At 34.9% G+C, this 20212-nt stretch overlaps 1 protein-coding gene and 1 long non-coding RNA gene across 7 annotated transcripts; one reads left to right on the forward strand and one right to left on the reverse strand.

Annotated features, from left to right (window-relative positions):
* The first annotated feature begins 7556 nt into the window (after positions 1 to 7556).
* On the forward strand, positions 7557 to 15261 carry LOC133878514 (proteasome subunit beta type-4-like). Of its 6 annotated transcripts, none has more exons than XM_062317073.1 (8): positions 7568 to 7716; positions 8424 to 8568; positions 10726 to 10838; positions 11000 to 11076; positions 12324 to 12453; positions 12637 to 12796; positions 12890 to 13075; positions 14972 to 15261. In XM_062317073.1, exons 3-8 carry the CDS (start codon positions 10771 to 10773, stop codon positions 15083 to 15085), a joined length of 735 nt encoding a protein of 244 aa, XP_062173057.1. In that variant the 5' UTR covers positions 7568 to 7716; positions 8424 to 8568; positions 10726 to 10770; the 3' UTR covers positions 15086 to 15261. The 6 variants fall into 6 exon arrangements, with proteins under 6 accessions (XP_062173054.1, XP_062173055.1, XP_062173057.1 ...); XM_062317076.1 differs by having other exon boundaries at positions 10765 to 10838; XM_062317075.1 differs by having other exon boundaries at positions 8424 to 8542.
* Positions 15262 to 16012: 751 nt separating this feature from the next.
* On the reverse strand, positions 16013 to 17563 carry LOC133878475 (uncharacterized). The gene is made up of 3 exons (XR_009901914.1): positions 17403 to 17563; positions 16582 to 17191; positions 16013 to 16507 (listed from the first exon to the last, which is right to left on the reverse strand). It is a non-coding gene; the product is annotated as an uncharacterized LOC133878475 (long non-coding RNA).
* Between the last annotated feature and the right edge of the window lie 2649 nt (positions 17564 to 20212).

The raw sequence follows: 20212 nt of genomic DNA on the forward strand, positions 1-20212 counted from the left end.
TATCAATAAAATGAGCAGTAATACACATGTAATTAAGGTTCTGTATTGAAGTCCAACAATCAGTGGTAAGACAAACCCGAATACCAGATGTCAAGAACATTTCCCTCAACTTTTCTTTCTTAGACATAAAGAACTTAAAACAATCCCTCATCATAGTAAAACGGGAAGGAATTGAAAACCTAGGTTCAACTGTTTTCATAAAGTCCTAAAACCCTTCACCTTCCACAAACCTAAATGGTAACTCATCCACTATGATCATCCTAGAAAGTGTTGCCCTTATTTTTGAAGCATTAAACTTAGCAATCACAAGGTTACCACTAGATCCTTCACCCACTGCCGCTTGTCCTTCCCTCTTAGCCTCAAAGCTCAACTTCGATTGTGTCTTATCAAACCTACCAGGATATTTTTTACAACTTTTCCTAATATGTTGTAGCATAGATGAAGTATCATGGCTTCTAGGGTGACAATTAAACTCCCTCTTACAATAATTGCACTGTGATTTATGATCATCGGGGTCACTCGACTCTAACTTGGTAAAATGTTCCCAAACCGTTGATATTTGCTCATTTTTTTTAGGTTTTGGTGGGAGAGCTGCACTAGGATTTTGAGGGCCCATAGTTGAAGAACTAGAATCCATATTAGTATCCAAAAGACTAGGCCTAGATGAAGCAGAACTATAACCAATAGATCCAATAGTAGCACTAGTTGAATCGTCCATGACTTGATTCTACAATTTAAGTGGAAAAAAAAAAAAAAAAACATAATCAACAGCAGATAGAGACCTAACATAATCATACATTGATAATCCTAACATATTCTATTAAGACCTCACATGCCCCTTGATTCCTTGAGCCACAAATTCAAATTTAAATTATAGGCACACATGTATCATCATTCATAAACCAAACAAAGAACAAACAATACCTGGAAAGCCTAAATCCCTTAGAAATTAGAACGATACCCGTGAACCGTGAACGTTATTCCTCTGAAAATACCTGCAAACCGTGTAAGTCAAGTAAATGAGGGTGAACACTTACTTACAAGTTACAACTGTGAGAAATGAATTGATAAAAGGAAGCTCAATGATACATCATTCTTACTGTGAGAAATGAATTGATTTGAAGTTGATGCATCTTATGGTATACATAATTTCAAATTATTTAAATTTATTAAAAAACGTGCAATATAGGAGAATGGGCTAGAGTTAAACCCTATGTAGTAGCAGATTGACAATAGAAAGGTTTCCCTTTGTTTTCTTCTTTCTTTTCTTGTACTCTATACTTACAAAAACAAAAATTACAATCTGAACAATGCTTCCACCAATAGCCACTTCCGCCAACCTCATTATCATCTTCTTGATATACAGCAAGAAGGAAATATGGCCCCCATTTATATATCACAAGAAATTAGTCAAAACAACTTCTTTTTGTAAGAGACAAACAATTTCTGCCCATGTCATATTAGTACTCAGAAAAGTAAATCCAATTAATTAAATAAAACAATTGGTATAACTGTCTGTGAGAATAATTTGATACTTTGGTCCGATCTGGCAGTACATCTTCCTCAAAGACCAACTCATCATGCAAGCCTAGATCTCTTTCAAAACAATGTGGGGGAAAGGTGGAAGTTTAAGCTGTGATTGGAATCATTATGAAACAACAAATCAAAAGACTATATGACATTGAACAATCATGGCTTGCAACAGGAGCTTCAAAATGTGAGGGGGCTGACCATCAGTCCCAGTAAATGTAAATAAAATCCCTCTCTAGCAACTATAATATTGAAACAGAACATCAGTCCCAGAAGAAGCAAATTTACCTTTTGAGTTGCAGCAAAGATTCCAAATCCCTTTTTGGAACCGACCAACAAATTCTGTCTATAAGAATAATATGTTACTTTGGTCCAATTTGGCAGCACAGCTTCCTCAAAGACCAACTTATGCAAGCATAGATCTTTTTCAAAAGAATGTGTGGGATAAGCTGAAACTTAGAGCTAGTTGTGATCAGAATTATGAAATAACAAAGGATTTAATAAGACATTGCATAGATATATGATATATCACTAGAAAAATACTTACTTTCTTGTTGGTCTTCTCCAAAAATTACTTTGAGATGAGCTACACTTTGAAAAAATGTCATATGACTTTGGAACCAAAAATGGCTTTGGTGATCTGATAATCCAAACAAAACCTAAATTTCAGTATCATTGAGTTGTAAAATTAAATGATAAAAAAAGAAAAAGAAAAAAGTTGGTCATCAAACACATATGCAAAAGAACTAGGTGCATGAGGCCAATCGTTCACTTGAACAAAAAAAATACCCACTCAGATAAACTTGTGTCTATATGACTGTGTGTAAGAGAAAGAGAGTAAAAAATTGAACCTGTAGTTGAATAGGTATGCTTGAGACGACTAGGACTGCCGACTGCAAGGGCCTTCCCCTTCCTCTGCTGCGGCCTGCGGGTGTGTCTGTGCGTGTGGGGAGGTGAGGGCGTGAGGTGACGACTAGAAAGTGAGGGCCGTGAGGGCGTGAGGGCCGGTGAGGCGAGTGGCAGAGTGAATGTGATGCGGGTTGCGATGCTTAGGGAGTTAGAGAAGTTAAAGTTAGGGTTAGGTTAGAACTTAGAAGGATAGGAAAGTAAGAAAAGTTGAAAAGGGCCAAAGGGCTGCAAGCCCGCAACGGCTGTTTTAGACCTTTAGCCTGCTTACCGTTTTTTACATTTTTCTGCCTCTTTCTTTTTCTTTTCTTTTTTTCCAAAATTTGCGGGGCGGGGCGGGGCGAGGACCCGAGAAATTTCAAGGGCCCCCTGCTCCGCACCGCGCGAGGGGTCCAAATAAGGCCCCATGGCCCACACCATGGGTGCGGGTTTTAGGCTTTGCGGGGTGGGGCAGAGCGGGTTCTGTAGGGATTTGCTCACTCTTAGTGGACAGCACGGTCTACGATGTTGTTCTTCACATCCCATGTTCACTGCAAAACTACAAAATCAAGAGAACATGCTGGGGGTTGGCCGGCGTTCCTTCCCCCGATACCTAAGTGTTTTGATGAATAATCTCTTCCAACATAATAAAATTCAGTTCATTTTTCATACCTGGTGTAAGTGTATTTATAAGCTGAGAGGTAGTGGCAAACCTGTGTTAGGATTCTATTTCTTACTTGACGGCTTGACCTAATATTTAATTAGGGTTCCACTTATGGGCTGATTATAGGCCTGGAGGCCCACAACCTTTCCGAGTGGGCTGGTCCGAGTTGTATTATTCTCAACATTACCCCCCAATTCCCTTATCCAAGAGATGCTTGGACAATGGGAATTATGTGCCTCGAAAAATTCGAGGTTTCGTTTCTCCCACGACTTGAACATTCTTCAGCTTCTAACCCTTGAGTTTCTCGGGTGCGCCAGCTGGAGCTTCCAATCATTGCCTCCATCAAGAGACGCTTTGATTGTGACAATCTTCATTAATGCCGCATGTGGAAGGCTCTCCGGTTTCAACAACTACTGCTGCGCGCCCTTTTCTTCCTGGGCTGCTTCCCACGGTTCTCGGGGCTGTTTAACACTAGAGCATGCTCGTGGCACGCATCTTTCTTTGGCTAGGTGGTTTAGCACATCTTTCCTTGCACCCACGTGTCTGTTTCTCGAAGTTTAATCTGCTACACTTCTTGAGGATATTGGGTATCGGATGGCTACTAGGAGTTTTTCGAGGACGAAGTTGCCGAAGGCGGTGAAATTTTGTTTTCTTTAACTTTTGTAATCTTCTCCCGATGATGAATGAAAGAACTTATTCCTTTAATATCTTCCGGAGTTGTGGGATGCCTTTGTGATTTTTGCAATCAAACTTGTTAATATACAACATGATGCATGTACCCCCATGGCAGGGGCTCAAAACCTGGTTTAATTAGTCGCAATTATATCTTTAAACCTGAAATCCAAGGGTGGAATTCGGGTTAAATTCAACCCTCCCTTCAAGACTCGATTTTTTTTTTTTGAAAATCAAGTTTAAACCTAAAATACTTGAAACTCGGGGTGAAATACAACCATCTTTTCAAGGTTGAAACCTTCAAGTCTAAAATCCGAAGATTAAACCTGAGGGTTAAATCCGACCCTCCCTATAAGTGTGAGACCTTCAAGTCTGAAATTTGAGGAATCTGAGGGTTGACCCTCCCTGAAGAGATCAATCATGGCCTCCAATCCTGCAGGTATTGAGTTACTTTATCTGCCTTAGGACTCCGATGATAAAGCTGAGGCTTTTGTAATCTTGATTATATATCCTTGTACTTTCTTCTCTTTATGTGTATCTTCAGCAGTTGCGGAATGTTCTTGTGTTCTCTGTACTTAAATGTCTTTAATGATCTGAGAGTGAAGTCTGGCCCTCCCTTCAAGGCTCGGTTTTGAGAAAAATTTGAGTTTTAACCTTTGAAACTGGAAATCTAAAGGCGAAGTCCGGCCCTTCTTTCAACGTGATTGACTTTCCGATTGATCTTTGACTTCTCGACTGTTCTTCTTATGCATTTTGTGTCATAGCACTATATATGTACACCCTATAGTCGGGGCTAAACACAAATTTAACCCAGGCTAAGAAAGGAAAATTTCAAGTGGTGAACTCAGGTTGGGAAGTTCTTATTAAGGTAAGATCCTACCCCCCGGCCCTTCCTTTTATACTTGGTTTTGAGAAAAACCAAGTTTGAGAACCCGAGCTGGGAAAACCCTATTACTAGGGTGAAACTCGGCCCTTCCTTTTAGACTTAGTTTTGAGAAAAACCAAATTAGAGAACCCGAGCTGGGAAAACCCTGTATCTAGGGTGAAACCCGGCCCTTCATTTTAGACTTGGTTTTGAGAAAAACCAAGTTAAAGAACTTGAGTCGAGAAAACCCTATATCTAGGGTGAAACTCGGCCCTTCCTTTTAGACTTGGTTTTGAGAAAAACCGAGTTAGAGAACCCGAGTCGGGAAAAACCCGACCCTTCCCACAGATGGTGCCAAACTATTGATACAGTTTTCAGTGTGTTGTGGACAGCATGGTCTACGATGTTGTTCTTCACATCCCATGTTCACTGCAAAACCTGCAAAGTTAAGAGAACATGCCGAGAGTAGGTCGACGTTCCTCCCCACAATGCCTAAGTCAGTGTTTTCATGAATAATCTCTTCTAGCATAATAAAATTCATTCCCTTTTTCATACTTTGTGTAAGTGTCTATTTATAGGTTGAGAGGTAGTGGGAAACATGTGTTAGGATTCTGTCTCTTACTTGATGGCTTGACCTAATATTTAATTAGGGTTCCACTTGTGGGTCGATTATGGGCCTAGAGGCCCACAACCTTTCTGAGTGGGCTGGTCTGAATTGTATTATTTCCAACAATATTTACCACATTTATAATATTTAATACACAAAATCATCTCAAAACATTTAAGTTTGCAGCTTCATCCAAAGACAGTAATTATCACGAGTGGTCTATAAGTCCTTAAGTGATATATGGTCGATATTATCATGCCAAATAGTTGCATATACCTTGAGATTTTCCTTGCTTAAAACCTAGTATTGGCTTATCCATAAAAAAATTGTTTTACAGCTAGAAAATAATGAAATTGGAAGTCTAAGACTTTGTTTTACAGCCCACCTTAGCAAGGTCTATAAGTCAACAAGCGATATATGGTTGATATTATCACGCCAACCAGTCGCATATACCTTGAGATCTTCCTTGCTCAAAACCTAGTACTGGCTTATCCATAAAACAAATTGTTTTACAGGTAGAAGCAAATAGTGTAGATTAGAGCTATTCGTGAGGCTTGAGATGTTGAGCCCAGACTTTTAGAAGCAAATTTATGAATATAATTTATGTATGGTTGTATTCCTGGAAGATAGTAGTGTACTCCAGTTGTTTGTAATTTAAGTCTCTGGTTTGTATTGATGATAGAAAAATATTATGAGCCATAGGAGGTATTTAGTCTTTCAGTTCAGATCAGTAGTACACTTTTCGCTGCATTTTATTTAGTCTTAGGAGGACGTTACGAGTAACAACATAGTTAATTACTTTTTGGGTAACAATTCGAGCCAAGCTAGAACTTGTTCGCGAACGGCTATGTTCATATATCAGTTCTAAGAGAAGCATATGTGAAAATTGGTGAATAGAAGATCATTCATTTCACTAGGATTTTTTGAATTTTGTTTTGTTTTGTTTTTTTTTTTTTAGGGGAGCACTAAGATCACTAACTAAATTCTTATAGTTCTTAATTTTTGTCGTGGTGAATCTACTTCATATAATACATTTGATAAATCTGGACCCAATTTTTTTTTAGTAAGTTAGATACCCAAGACAAAAAGATAAACAGTAAAAACTGAACACAATAACCACACAAAGTTGCGAAAAAGTTTAAGAACAAGGGATAAATGTAACAAAATGGTCTATCAAGCCAAAAAATGGACCAAGTAATTTTACATTCTTTTGGAATTTATCGAACAATCTTTTTCATAGCATGTTACAAATGGCATATATTAACAATGAGTTTGGCTTCTTACACTCAAAATAATTATTGAAAATTCTCACGTGCAAAAATAAACAGTAAACATTGCCTCAAGTAAAAAACTAATTAAAGTTCTCTCAAAATTTGACAATCTGTTTATTTTTACACTAAAATTTTTCAATAAATTTTTAGATTTGTAAAAAACGTTACAATATATGTTATAGTTTTTTCAATGGATCAGATTTAATTATAAGTTTTTTATGAAAAAGAGAGGAAAGTGAAATTAAATTTGGATCGTTGAAAAAACTACAACATATATTTTGTAGTTTACTCAATGCAAGCTTTTATGGTCAAAACGAGCTATATTTTCAAGATTTTCTCAAAATTGAGTTTTGGCTTCTTTTTTTTTTTTTTAGAGTAAAAAATTCAAAAAGTACTTTTTTGAAATTTTTACCAATTAAAGCCTTTTTTGCCTTGCACAGTTTTTTATGTACTAAAAAGTGCTTTTTAAATTTTTTAACTCAATTCTAAACAAGCCCTAACAAGAAGTTTGTCTAGAAAAAAAAGCTTAAAAGAGCATTTTTTTTTTTTAAAAAAAAAAAATCACATTTTCAAGCTTTTCCAAAACTAAGTTTTGGACTTTGTAAGAACAAAAAAGTTAAAAAAGTGTTTTTTTTTTCTCTTAAATTTTTTACAAAATAGATCAATTTTTCTTAACACAACTTTTAATATAATAAAAAACATTTTTTATGCAATTCCAAACCAGTGATAAGCCGCTCGTAATAAACTCTTTTTGAAAAAATAAAAAAAATAAAAAAATTTGAGAGAGCACCCGAGCTCTGTATTCCCCTTTTGCACTTCGATTTAGCTTATGTGCCGTAAAAAAATTTCCAGTATAATTACTGTAATTTTTTCAATGGTTAATATTTAATTTAATTTTTAATTTTTTATATAGTATTTATAATTAAATTTTAACCATTAAAAAAATTACAGTATATATACTATAGTTTTTTTTTACGCCACCTAAACCAAATTTTGGACGTAGAGTTGATCCTAGCTCACGACTCACGAGTTGTATTAGTTGGGCCGGGTAGGAGCAGCCCATCTAAAGCATTTCTTGAGCAAAGGGAAAGGAATCTCAGGAACTCGGTACTCCTTCTCCCTTCGCTCAACTTCAAACCGCTCAGTTCTCCTCTCTCTCTCTCTGCTCCGCACAGCTCCTCTTTCTCAGGAATCTCGTCTCTCTTCGGCTTCCGTGTCTCAGGTACTTTCGTCTCTCTCTGTTGGATCTCTCTGAAGTTACAGTCTCGAAGCCTAGCTAGCTACCGTATCGGATTTAGACTTAGACTTAGATTTTTTATCATTCTAGAGAAAGAGAAGCTTTTGATATGTGATTTGTCTCTGTAGATTTGGCCATTTTCGGTGAGAAAATGTTTGATGGCTGTTGAATTGGTTGTTTGAGTCTAGCTTTCTCTGTTTGGATTCAAAACTTTTGGTTGCTTTTGGCCAGCTCTTCGTTGGGTGGCGGTTGAATTTATTTTGAAGTACTGAATTTGGGTTTTTTGATTTTCTGTTGTTTGGGTTATTGCTGGTTGTATGAATGGTATATTTTTTTTACGACACGGACTCTTCGTTCAACAAGTGGAACCGCATCCAAGTCCCTAACACCAAAAAGCCCCTCCTCTTCTTTTACGTCCATCTCACCAAGGGTTTTTTTACTTTTATTTTTTTTCCTCTACTGGGTTTCTTTCTCTTTGTCATTTTCGTTTTGGGTTTTTACCGTTCACTTCCGTTTGGTTGCTAAGAAAACCCAAGGGAAGAACATAGTTTTTTTTTGGGTGCTCTGTGCTAAACTGGGTAGTTTGATTTACGGATCTTTTATTTTAATTGCTTTATTTTTTTTTTCATTTATTTTTGAGAAAAGAAATGGAGAAAAACTGAGTAAACAGAGCAGTGTCACTCTCTTAAAAGGGAAAGTTGGAGACAACGAAGAAGTTCAAGACCCAGTAGTTGCTTGTTGGAGCTTGATTCCTGGGCTTTGAGAATCGAGATGTGACAAAAAAAAGCACCTGAAAGAGTGAATTAAGGAGGTACTTTTGCAGGATGAATTAAGGAGGTACTTTTGCAGGACAAAGAGCACTCCTTGATTTTAAGAAACAGAGAACAAAATGAACACCACAGCACGAAATATTTAAAATCTCTCTTTATCCTCTGTCTGTTAGCTTCTATCAATGTACTTTTTTTTTTGGGCTCTCTCCTCCCCCAGTGTGTTGTGGAGGCCTTTTAAAATAATTGGATGAGTCTATGCACTGGTACAGATCCAAATCTCAGTTAAGTAATAAGAGAAACCTCCATAAATGAATTAGAGAAACCTCCTTTGTCATTGCCAATTGCCAAGCTTCTAGAGAAATATGAATAAAATGGATGGTGGAAATATGTGGTTTGGAGAACCTATGACATTCTTTAAGTAGTTGAGTCCTTTATGTCTGAGCATATTCGATTGTCCGACTATAGATTTCTCACTGATTTATAGACGAGGTTGCTTAGAAAGGAACTTTGCATCAGTTTGAACGTTGGCATCCATAGCATGATGTTGCTTGGCACTCATATCACATCGGTATTGTCCACCATGCTTTGATTTGAGCAAGAAAACCATATCTGCTAATGCTGATTATGGTTTATATTCTTTTTTTCTTTTGTAATAATTATGGCATTCTTTTTGGGCTAGATGTCTGTTATGTTTGCTCTTAACTTATCTTTACCTATCATTTTTGTGGATCAGCTGCCGAACCATGTATTGGTATGTTTCCCATTTTGGCTACCGGTTGGACACCCAAATGACTTCATGTCATTTAATAATTTGCATGTCGTGTTGCATTTGATATTGATATCATGGGTAATATCTACCATTGGATCTAAACTATTTAATCTTTCTATATGAAAATTCTTGAATAATGACCTTCCCTTTTCAACTGTCATTGCCATCTAATCACATCTTTACTTATAGAACATCTTTTGTTGTGTCAGGGCATTGAGCTTATGTAGTTTTTAGCTGTATTTTAAAACCTTGATTAGTGCACTTGTCAAGAATTTGGTGTCACCCTTCTTTCTAGTGATAGCAAATGGAGACTTGACAATATGAAGATGCTCATCAGTACTTCTGCACCATACCTTCAAATTGTGCATGACATTTGTTTTCATATTTGTGTTTTCTTTATTATCCCTTTTACTCTGTTTCTGTGGAAATCATTTCTAGTAGAGATCTCATGTTTGACATTGGCAACTCTTTCTGTCCAATATTTGTATCTTTTAGTTGGTGAGAGGAAGCCTTTTCTCTGGTCATTTTTGTAGTCAGTAGAAGGCACCAGTGATATGGTTACCCAGAGAAATCTTAAAATAGTATGATTTCCTGGAATGATGATGTGATACAGTGATGTAAATCCTAGATTAACTTGGAGCATCTATTATTTAAGTCTATCATTGTTACTTATATATAAAAAAAATAATCATTGTTCAGGTTTTTAGGTGTGTTGCTGGTAATATGTTGTAACAAGTCTGGTTTAGTTCAATTTAGTTGACTCAAATTGTAAATAGATAGAAGGTGGTAGAATAGGTCTGACTAAACTTGTTGCAACTTTTGTTTTCTTACTTATTGCTTCTCTCACTTGGGACTGGCTCCATTTTTTTGTTGAATCTTAAAACCAAAGTGGTAGACTCTACCAAACACGAAGGAAAGTTTGAGAGGAAAGTAGAGAATGGATAATCAAAAGGGATGCAATATGTCATGTAATGTGGGATGATTATAAAAATAGGGAAAGTATGTAGATTTTCTTTTTCTCATATGGTTGATGTTATATGTCTCTTTCTTGAATTGTTCATGTTTAAAGACGGTTATGTTTCTATCTTTAATGATTTGATTGTATGATGCACGTTTAATATTTAATCTAGCTTATGATATGAGATGTTTCTATCTTATAGGATATTTTAATTAAACATAATTTTTAGGTTGATTTGTTTAGTTGTTTTATATTAATATTTTTATGTTGTGAATAAAAATTGATATTCGTAGGTTAATATGATTGCATGAAAATATAAAAATATTTGCTGATTTTCCATACTCGCTAAATGCCGTAAAATGTTTTGAGCTGAAATCATTTTTCATCCTTGAAAACATTTTCTGGCAAACAACATTTTGCGCCGAAACAAATGGAGCCTAAGTCTTTCTGAAAACGTAACCATTGTTTTTTTTTTTTTCCTTTCTTTCTTAAATCAGATCCTCTCACTGAGCGCCTCTTCTTTGTTCTCTACTTAGTTGACGATGGATTCTAACCAAGCTGCGAAGCAGCATAGCCTACTTGGCTCTGAAGCTGCCTCTGAAAGAACTCTGTATGTATATGTGCATGTAGATTTAGGTTTTAGGTTGTTGGGATTTGGGAATTCTTTGGAATTGGTGTCTTGTAGTGGCTGCTAGGTCAAATTGCTAGTCTAGGTAGAAAAATAACAATCTAACCCTAATTTTTTTTTTTAATGTTTTTGGGTTGGTTTAGGTACCCATATGTTACTGGGACGTCTGTAGTTGCTCTCAAATACAAAGATGGAATTCTTATGGCTGCTGATATGGGAGGTTCAAATGCTAAACTCACTCATCCTCCTCTATTGCAAGTTACATATAATTCTGTTTTTACTAAAGTATTTCGATTAAATTAACGTTGTTCTTGATCATAAACCCTCGCTTGGCTGCTGAGGAAACAATGGCTGTATGGATCTATGTATGTATGAATGTATATATATCTATCTGCCTGTGTATGTGTGCAGGTATATCTATGTACATATATGTGTATTGGTGGACTTATGACTTTAATTGGAAAGAAAAAAAAAACTGAGTCTATTTAATTGTTTTCCCTCTTGAAATTGTCAAATTGCAATTGAGATGTGTGAATATGGTTTCCAATTTGGCTAAGACTTGTTCTATTGGAATTTTATTTTTAATTGATAGATAGAAATATATGAGATCAAATTTAGCCATGACAGTGTCCGATAACTGTGGAACTTTAATAAATTATGATTTTGGTCATGATTGGAAAAGAAAAGAAGAAAAAAGAACGAGCTCTGTTCTTGTATGCTTCATGTCTTTTATTAATGTCATTTGAGGAGGAAGTGTTCTATTTATCTTGTTTTCAGTATTTTGATTAATTGTTTATTTCTTTAGGGAAAAAGGCTACTCCTGTCAAAACTCTCTATGTACTGTCTGTTTAAGACTATTCCTTTAAACTTTGTTATGTCATCTTCCTACGTTCTTATTGATTCAGCAAGTAATTTATCTTGTCTGACCTTGTACTCTTGCACTTCCGTGAGTGAGTAGGGATCACTAGTTAAGGTTGTAAGTAGCTCCTTATTGGTTCTAGGAGTTCTGACCTCCTTATAGTAGTCTAAAGCAATTTTATTTGGCTACTTGCTTTTGTCTATGCTGAAATTTTGATTGTAAATCTGCTTCCTCTTACCCCAGACATGCATGGGACACATTATGTACTTTCCGTAATGATTATGTCCGTATATATATATATATATATATATATGTCCCTAAAAATATCTAAGAGCCAGATGCCCATCATATTTCTAAAATTATTTTGTTCTGAAGAAAAATTTCTAAGGTGCATCTTTATTTCAATTTTTTTTTTGTTTGGCCTGACCCCTCATTGCGGATAGCTTTAGACTAATTTTACATTGAGTCTTTAGATCCATTTTAGAATATATGTTTTTGGTACATATCTCATATCATTTATGCCTCTAGACTAACTGGTTCACGTATAACATTTTGAAAACTTCTTTATGTTTATATATGTATCATGTTAATAATGTATTAACTGACAGGTTCCTATGGGTCTACCCTGCGATACAAGAGTGTGGGGCGATTGAAGGCTGTTGGAAAACATTCTCTTCTTGGCGCAAGCGGGGAAATAAGTGACTTTCAGGAGATTTTACGTTATCTCGATGAGCTTATGTAAGTTCTGATTGTTTTGGAAGAGATATGGATGGAGCTGAAACTTTGCACCTTTTTATACCTTCGTTCCTTTTCCTTTTTACGTGTCATGTGAGAATGAACTTTTTTTGTTGTTGCAAGGTTTGTACCTCTTTTTACTGTTTTTGCTGAGAGATTCTTAATTCTGTGGTTTGGTGTTTGCAGCCTGTATGACAACATGTGGGATGATGGGAATTCTTTTGGGCCTAAAGAGGTGCACAGCTATTTAACTCGTGTGATGTATAATAGGCGTAACAAGTTTGACCCACTGTGGAACTCACTTATTCTGGGTGGAGTGAAAAATGGTCAGAAGTACCTTGGCATGGTAGACATTACCGATCATTTTATTTGATGCTTTGCAGCTACCTATCTGTGTCTAAGAATATTACTCAGACGAGTAATTGTGATTCTTATCCAGGTTAGCATGATAGGTGTAAATTTTGAGGATAACAATGTAGCAACTGGGTTTGGAAATCACCTCGCACGACCTATTCTTCGTGATGAGTGGCATGAGAACTTGAGTTTTGAAGATGGTGTCAAGTTACTGGAGAAATGTATGCGTGTACTTCTATATCGTGATCGGTCTGCTGTCAACAAGCTTCAGGTTTGTTGTTTCCTTATATAATTGGCTTCAAGATGCCCTTTAATTTGTAAAACCCTTAATAAATAAGTTATAGCTGTACAATGATATTACCGGAAAACAGTTAGACTTTGTTATAGTTGTTGGACAAAATTCTGCAACTTCTTTGGATATTTTTAATTTTTGTATCTCATTTTATCCTTATCTTTTTATTTTTTAGTCTCTATTTCCATATCAAAATTTCAATTAGATATTTATTTTTCAGTTTTTGGTGTACCATATGTCTCTAATGTTGTTATTCTACCAAATTTTGGTTGTATTTGGAAAATCAATAAGGATTGCAACAAATTAAAATCGAACCATTGATTGCTTTTGTTATTTCTGTGAAATTGTGGTTTGAATTTTATTACTCCCTCCATCCCAATTTAAATGTCTTTCTTTTTAAAACACACCAAAATATATCCACTTTTTAAAAGTGGGAGTTCTACTTCCTCAATTTCCTATATTACTCTCACATTTTTAAAAAGCAAAGAAGATTCTTATTTAACATTCATGTCACTTCTGATATACCTCAATTAGAAATATCACTAATTTTTTGCCATTTTCATAATAGTCATGTCATTTCAAACCAAGACTTTTTTTTTTTGAAAGAGATATTTTCATTCTCATACTGTGTTGTATTTTTTTATATAAAATTTTAAAATGAGATATACTTAAAATGTTCTTTTTGAAGAATTAGAGGACTTCATCTGTCTCAAATGTGTGAGCTCTTTTCTCTCACTACCTGTTCTGGATTTCACTGTCACAATAGTTTCGACCTCATTCTGGTAGAAATCTTCTTGAGCCTTAGAGACATGGTTTCTGAATCACTGACCAAGGACTAATTATTTTTGCTGGGTTAACTTGTGGGGTGGTTTTCCTTTGGAATTTTACTCTAGCAAAAAGCTAAAAGAAGGGCTTCAAAAGAAAGGTTTTGCTAACATGAATCTTGACTACCAGGCAATGATGAGGTACAGCCAATATCCTAGCAAAATATTTAAACAAAGAAAAGGGTGACAAGATTTGGGAACTTCAGTTTTATTTTTATTTTCTTTTCTTTCCCCTACATGCTTTATTGAGATTCCTAGAATTTATAATAGATGGTCAAGATTTTCATTATTCTTACTCTCCAAGCCTGTGGAATATGCTCACTCCCATTATCTATCCACGTGTCTTTACAAGTAAAGGTGAAACATGTTCAAAGTGGGCACTTAGTTCCCAGATTCGGTATTCTGCGTCTTCCTGTACCTTTCCACTCTCTCTCTCTCTAGAATGGTCTTGGTGTTTGAGGAGGCTCATTGTGTATCTTTATGGGTTATGATGAGGGCAAGACAGCAAATTCAATCTGCTTCTTATTGCAAAGTGTTCAGGCATTTGATTATGGACAACCATCTACCATCTTCCTTTTTGCACACATTTCTTAGTACCTATAGGCCATTCTGATCAGTTTTGACGTTCTCTAAATCTAGGATTGGCAAGTAGATTATTGCTTCCTTGACTTGGCAGATTTATGTTTTTCAAATTAATGTTTTGTTGAGCGTTTTTTGCCTTTCTGAACTTAAATCTTCAGTAACCTCAATCATATAATGCCTAATTGTACTACTAGATAGCCTACTGGAATTTTGGGATGCATTTCCATCTTTTGATCTTTTGTGTGAATGTGACATGGATTAGCTATTGAATGAGTTCAATTTGTTCCTCAGCTGTTGTATATTTGAATTATCTTTTAGAATATGATTTGAAATTGTAATCTAATCTGGCCAATCATTCGGTATATGTCACTTACCAAATAAGAAAAGTTTTTTCAGATTGTAATTTAATTTGGTTGTTTTCTTTTAATCATTCTTATTAGCTAACATACGTGAATTTTGCAACTTGCAGATAGCAAAGATCACAGAAGAAGGTGTAACTATTTCACCACCGTACGCATTGAAGACATTCTGGGGATTTTCTGCTTTCGAGAACCCAACAGTGGGTGCCGAGGGATCGTGGTAAGCCACAACAAGAGCTAGATGGAGCTGGCTGGCTCTCACGTTTGTTAGAACTTTTGCTTGAGTTACTTGTAATTGTTGGGACTTTCAAGTTAAACATCATAGGCTGTACCTTCATGTCACTAATAGTATAATTTGACAAGCGTTTTTAATCACAAGAATTTGGCACTTTGTTTCTCATATCTTGTCTTATCTACTAGATATGGCACTATAGATGTGGGTCAAAACTTTTGTAATGGGATCCTATGAATTTTATAAAAAATAAAAAATAAAAAAAATAACGTTATTTAGCATGTTGGTATACGATTGTCATTACAACTTGATGATGTGATAGTGAAAAATCAGCTATTGGATTAGCACTTGTAAAAAAAAAAGAACTAATTTTTACTGTCACGTCATCTCATTGGTATAGTCGTCTATTAAGGGTCTTTTTAGGTTTGCAAGTTTAAAAAGTTTGATTTAAAAATAACGATTTTAAAATGTGATTTGAAAATGCAGTTAAATATTTAGTAAAATCATAATTTGGCCTTTAAAATTGTGTGTTTTAAAAAAAGTATTCATTTGCCTTCAAACACAATCTCAAATGCCAACTGCACTCTAAATAGCGTTACTCTTTGTTGAATAATTTGCCAAGCATATGGATTTCAATTTGATTTGCTTGGATGTAGAGACTAATGCCCCCTTACAATATAAGGATAGAATCTGGGCCAAATCCTGTGTAACATCAATTGAATCGACTGCTGTATGATTGTGATACAATTAAGATGATGTGTTAGTGAATATTAATATTTGGATTACACTTTTGACTCTAAATTCAAAAACTGATTTTCAACTACCATGTCATCCCAATTATATAGCAGTTGTATAACAGTATGAGATATGATACATTACTACCTCAATACACAACTTCTGGCCGCAATTTTTTTTTTTTTTTAATGAATGAAAACTTTTATAGCCCAAACAACCAAGGATTACATACCAGAAAAAAAAACACTGGTTCAAACATTACAAAGGGCAAGAGATGAACAGAATCTCAAAAGCCCTACAAATTAAACAAGCCAAAACATAAACTACATCTGCAAAACACCATACAACACAATGAATCAAACGCATGAAAACATCATCAACTAACAGGCTAAGAGAAAATCTTGTGAAGATTCCACAAAGCCGCAAACTGCAAATTCATGAAAGTCTTTTTATAAGGACCTTTAGCCATTATACGAGCCCGAATCTCCCACTTTATCTTGGCTATAATCATCTCTTCCAAACTCAAAGCATTCCCATGTAGAATTAATGTCATTTTTATGCTTCCACAAATTATAGACCGTTGCACCAAGGCTCAAGATACACAAACTACTTTTTAGGCAGTCATGCCTCATCTCAAGCACACTCCAATCAGCAACCGCCTCCTAATATTTCTTCGGATCTGAAATCAAACAAAGGCCAAGAATTTCATTCCAAATTCTGTAGCCAAAACTACACTCAAAGAAAAGATGGTACCTTGATTCCATTCCACTACGACAGAAAGGACAAAGACAATCCCCATGTATCCCCAACCAACACATTCGGCTTTTAGTAATCATAGCATCTCTGAAAACAAGCCATAACAGAAAAGCATGTTTAGGTATTGCCACTGAATGCCAAACCACCTTCCACCATTTTACCCGAACCTCATTCTTTCTAATTGCATCCCAAGTTTCAGAACAAACATATTTCCCATTCTTATGGTTCCAAGCAGGCAAGTCATATTCACCAATTTCCACCTCTGAAAGCTTACTTTGTAATTCAACTAATTGGTCTGACCTTGCAACAGAACAGTACCAAATCACCATTACGAATAATGGTAGACAATTTGGCACTTACTGAATTTCCAGCATCATGGACAACACGATGCCCATAGTTATCTAAAAGACAACCATTAGGGTGCCATACATCCAACCAAAGAAAAATATTACAACCATCACTCACTTTGAGTTGTGTCTTGGGGTGGCAAAAGATCCTCTCTCTCTCTAACATTATACCATTCCAATACTAGCTATCGAAGAAAAAATGGGTCAAATCTTGTGTAACATCAATCCATGAGTTGTTGCCTGGCTATAACGACTTTTGTCTGCTCCCAGAAAGAACAAGAAAAAAAAAAACCAAAAGAATGAAGAAGATTGTTGCTGCATAATAATATATAATACACATCGAAGATCATTCGAACATGGCTTCATACCATGCATTACGCCTGAAAAGCACACATCAGTTAAAAAAAACACAACAACAAAACAAGAAACAAGGCAAAAGGTTTAAAGATTGAGATCGAAACGAACACGTACAGAAAGGATATGAATTATGAAGCACCGTACCAAGCCGGCCTTGACAGTGGAGCTAGTTGTTGAACATGAAAGGTTTCCTATGCAGGAGAGAAGACGCTGGCTCCCTCCTCTCCCCTACCCACCCACTATTTTTTGTAGGGCAGTTTCGGGCGACGGCGCCATCTCTCCTGCGTAGCGAACCTTTTAATGCTGCCGGCCAGTTTAATTATAAGCTTACTCAATGTTTTTTTTTTTTTTTTTTTTTTGAAATATAAGCTTACTCAATGTTGGATAAGCCTTGGGTAGTTGGGTATATACAGAGGCCAGGAAAATTTTGGTCATATTATTGTTTATAGTCGTCATAAAATAGTCAAATCTTTATCGAGAGAGTACTGGGCTCCATAATCCAGCCAAGAGGGCAACTATATGGTGGTGGTTCATTTTGGAGATCTAGCAATGTCGTTGTTTGGGGCAGTCACTCAATGTTTTTGTTGACCTGTGTGTCTTTCACATGGCTGGGATTGCCTTTTAAAACCTCTTTAATTAATTTCTGATGTCATCCCATGTACGTCATTTGGTACCATTGTAAATTGACAAGACTTGGGGGGTGCCATTGTCTTTTATAACTTTTGTCCTATTATTTTTACGTGGCTGTTTATTTATTTTTTATTTTTAAGAAAACAACCGAGGATTAGTTTGGCAAATTACTCAAACTTTCCCTCTAGTTTTTTTCATTTCTAAAAAATAAAAAAAAACATTCTAACTTTTTTACATTTTTTATATCACATTAATCATTTTTTATTATTATTTAAATAAAAAAACCCATTGCAAAACAAAACTTTTCAACTTTTCTATAAAATATTCTCAAATTTTATATCACATTAATCACTCTTTACTACACAACACACAGATATTTCACAATAAAATTACTTACCAAACAGGCCCCTAGTATTTTCTTTTATAGTAGTTTTAGTTTTTTTGAATTTTTTTTTTTTTTTTTTTTTTTTTTTTAAAAAAAAAAAAAAAAAAAAAATCATGTAGACAAAGTTGTGTTAAGAGCTGTACAATTTTACCGTGTGCCCCTTTTGTTAGAGCATTTCGACCAGATTTTTTATATGGCTCATAATAGTTATTTTTAGCTTTTATGAGTCACTTAATCCTTTTGGCAAATACTTCAAAATATAGTATCTTCATTCATTTTGCTACAATGAAATATGAAAGTTCATATCAAAATCCTATACAATTATTTGCCCAAATTTGAGAGAATTCAGGCAGGTGATTGTGATAGACTACTTATGAGATCCACCTGACTGGATAAGTGGTTGTGTAGCCTAATTTTTATTTGTTTAGGTCGGTCCCATAAGTGGTATCTCATAATCACCTGCCCGAATTCTCTCAAATTTGAGCAAATAATTGTAGAGGATCTTAATCCTGAAAGTTCACTATAATATCTTTTAGTTTTTATTTATTTTATTTTATTTTATTATTATTATTTTCTCTCTCATCTTTTTCCCTATGTCTCTCCCCCTCCCTCTCAACAAAGTATATATACCTTCCTTAAACTACTATATAATTGTCAATGTGCCTCCCAAACTACCAATTGTGTTAATATTCTCTCTAAACTACTAAATAATGTAAATGTTCTCCAATGACAAAAATACATTTTATAAAATTATAAAAATTCTTAAAATTATATTAATTTTTTTTTAAAAAAAAATGAAAAATAATAACCAAGGTTTTAATTATTATTATTTTTTTAAAGATTGTTTAATATAATTTTCAGTTTGGGCCACCCATTGGATTTTAATTTCTCTCTTTTTTTTTTTTCTTTTTTTTTTCAATCTTTCAAAAAATTTTGTTTTAGTTTTCGAATTTATAAGAATATATTTAATTGCTTTATTGACACTTCTTTAGGGTTATTTTTATCTTTTTGTTGGTTTTAGGAGGATATTGATATTTTTTGATAATTTAGAAAAAAATATTGACAGAATTGATAGTTTGGAGGTATTTTAACAATAGTGTGATAGTTTGAGAAGAGGATATGTTTATTTTTTTTTATTAAAAAATTAGTAATTATATAAAAAAAAAAATTTAATAGCTAAAATAATCGTGGAATTTCCCTGAGGTTGGCAGCTATCATTATGATTTCGGTGGCATTCATTTGGAAAGACCTCCCCTTGCCTTTGCCTTTGTTAAGAAAAGGGTTACTTTTCAAAAGTAATAAAGCTGAATGCATGCCTTAACTATTCACCGTTTTTTTTGTTTTTGTTTTTTCTCATCATGACAGGCAATTGGCTTTGGAGGATTTGCCCACCAAATAAATTCTACTTAAAACTTGTATTATTTTATATCAAAGTCAATCACCACGTTTTAAATTTAAATCACGAAAAAAATAACTCATAAAATAAAATAAGTCGTCGCAAATGTCAGATTAGGAGGGGTGATCAGATGCATGAGATGAAAATGGTAAATTACTGAAAGAGACTTCAATCTTCCCTTAAAAGCAATGAATGGGGTAGGGCTCACAGGAATAAAAATCCACCCACTAGCCTACAATCCAATGATTTCGGGCTGAGTGTACACTATTTGGCCACCTTGCGGTGCATGAATGATCAAGTGGATCATGACAAGAAAGGTGGGCCATCTCACAATTATTTATAAGAAAAAAATACTGTTTTGGCAGAAAGCATCAACTTTAGTCGTCCTTCTCCAGCTTTCAAGCATTTTGCATTCTGGCAGAGTATACTATATAACTCCTCATGTCATGGAAAACAAAAACTTATCTACATCTAGCTATGTACATAGAGTGCAGCTTCTGTCCGATTATGGTA

This window comes from Alnus glutinosa, chromosome 9 (assembly GCF_958979055.1).
Source record: "Alnus glutinosa chromosome 9, dhAlnGlut1.1, whole genome shotgun sequence".
Lineage (NCBI taxonomy): Eukaryota > Viridiplantae > Streptophyta > Magnoliopsida > Fagales > Betulaceae > Alnus > Alnus glutinosa.

Excerpts from the sequence above, each read along its gene's own strand:
- LOC133878514 (XM_062317070.1), top strand. The coding sequence starts at position 10,771 with ATGGATTCTAACCAAGCTGCGAAGCAGCATAGCCTACTTGGCTCTGAA. Across the intron at positions 12,797-12,889 it reads GTCAGAAGTACCTTGGCATG|GTTAGCATGATAGGTGTAAA; the intron begins GTAGACATTACC and ends ATTCTTATCCAG. Across the intron at positions 13,076-14,971 it reads CTGCTGTCAACAAGCTTCAG|ATAGCAAAGATCACAGAAGA; the intron begins GTTTGTTGTTTC and ends TGCAACTTGCAG.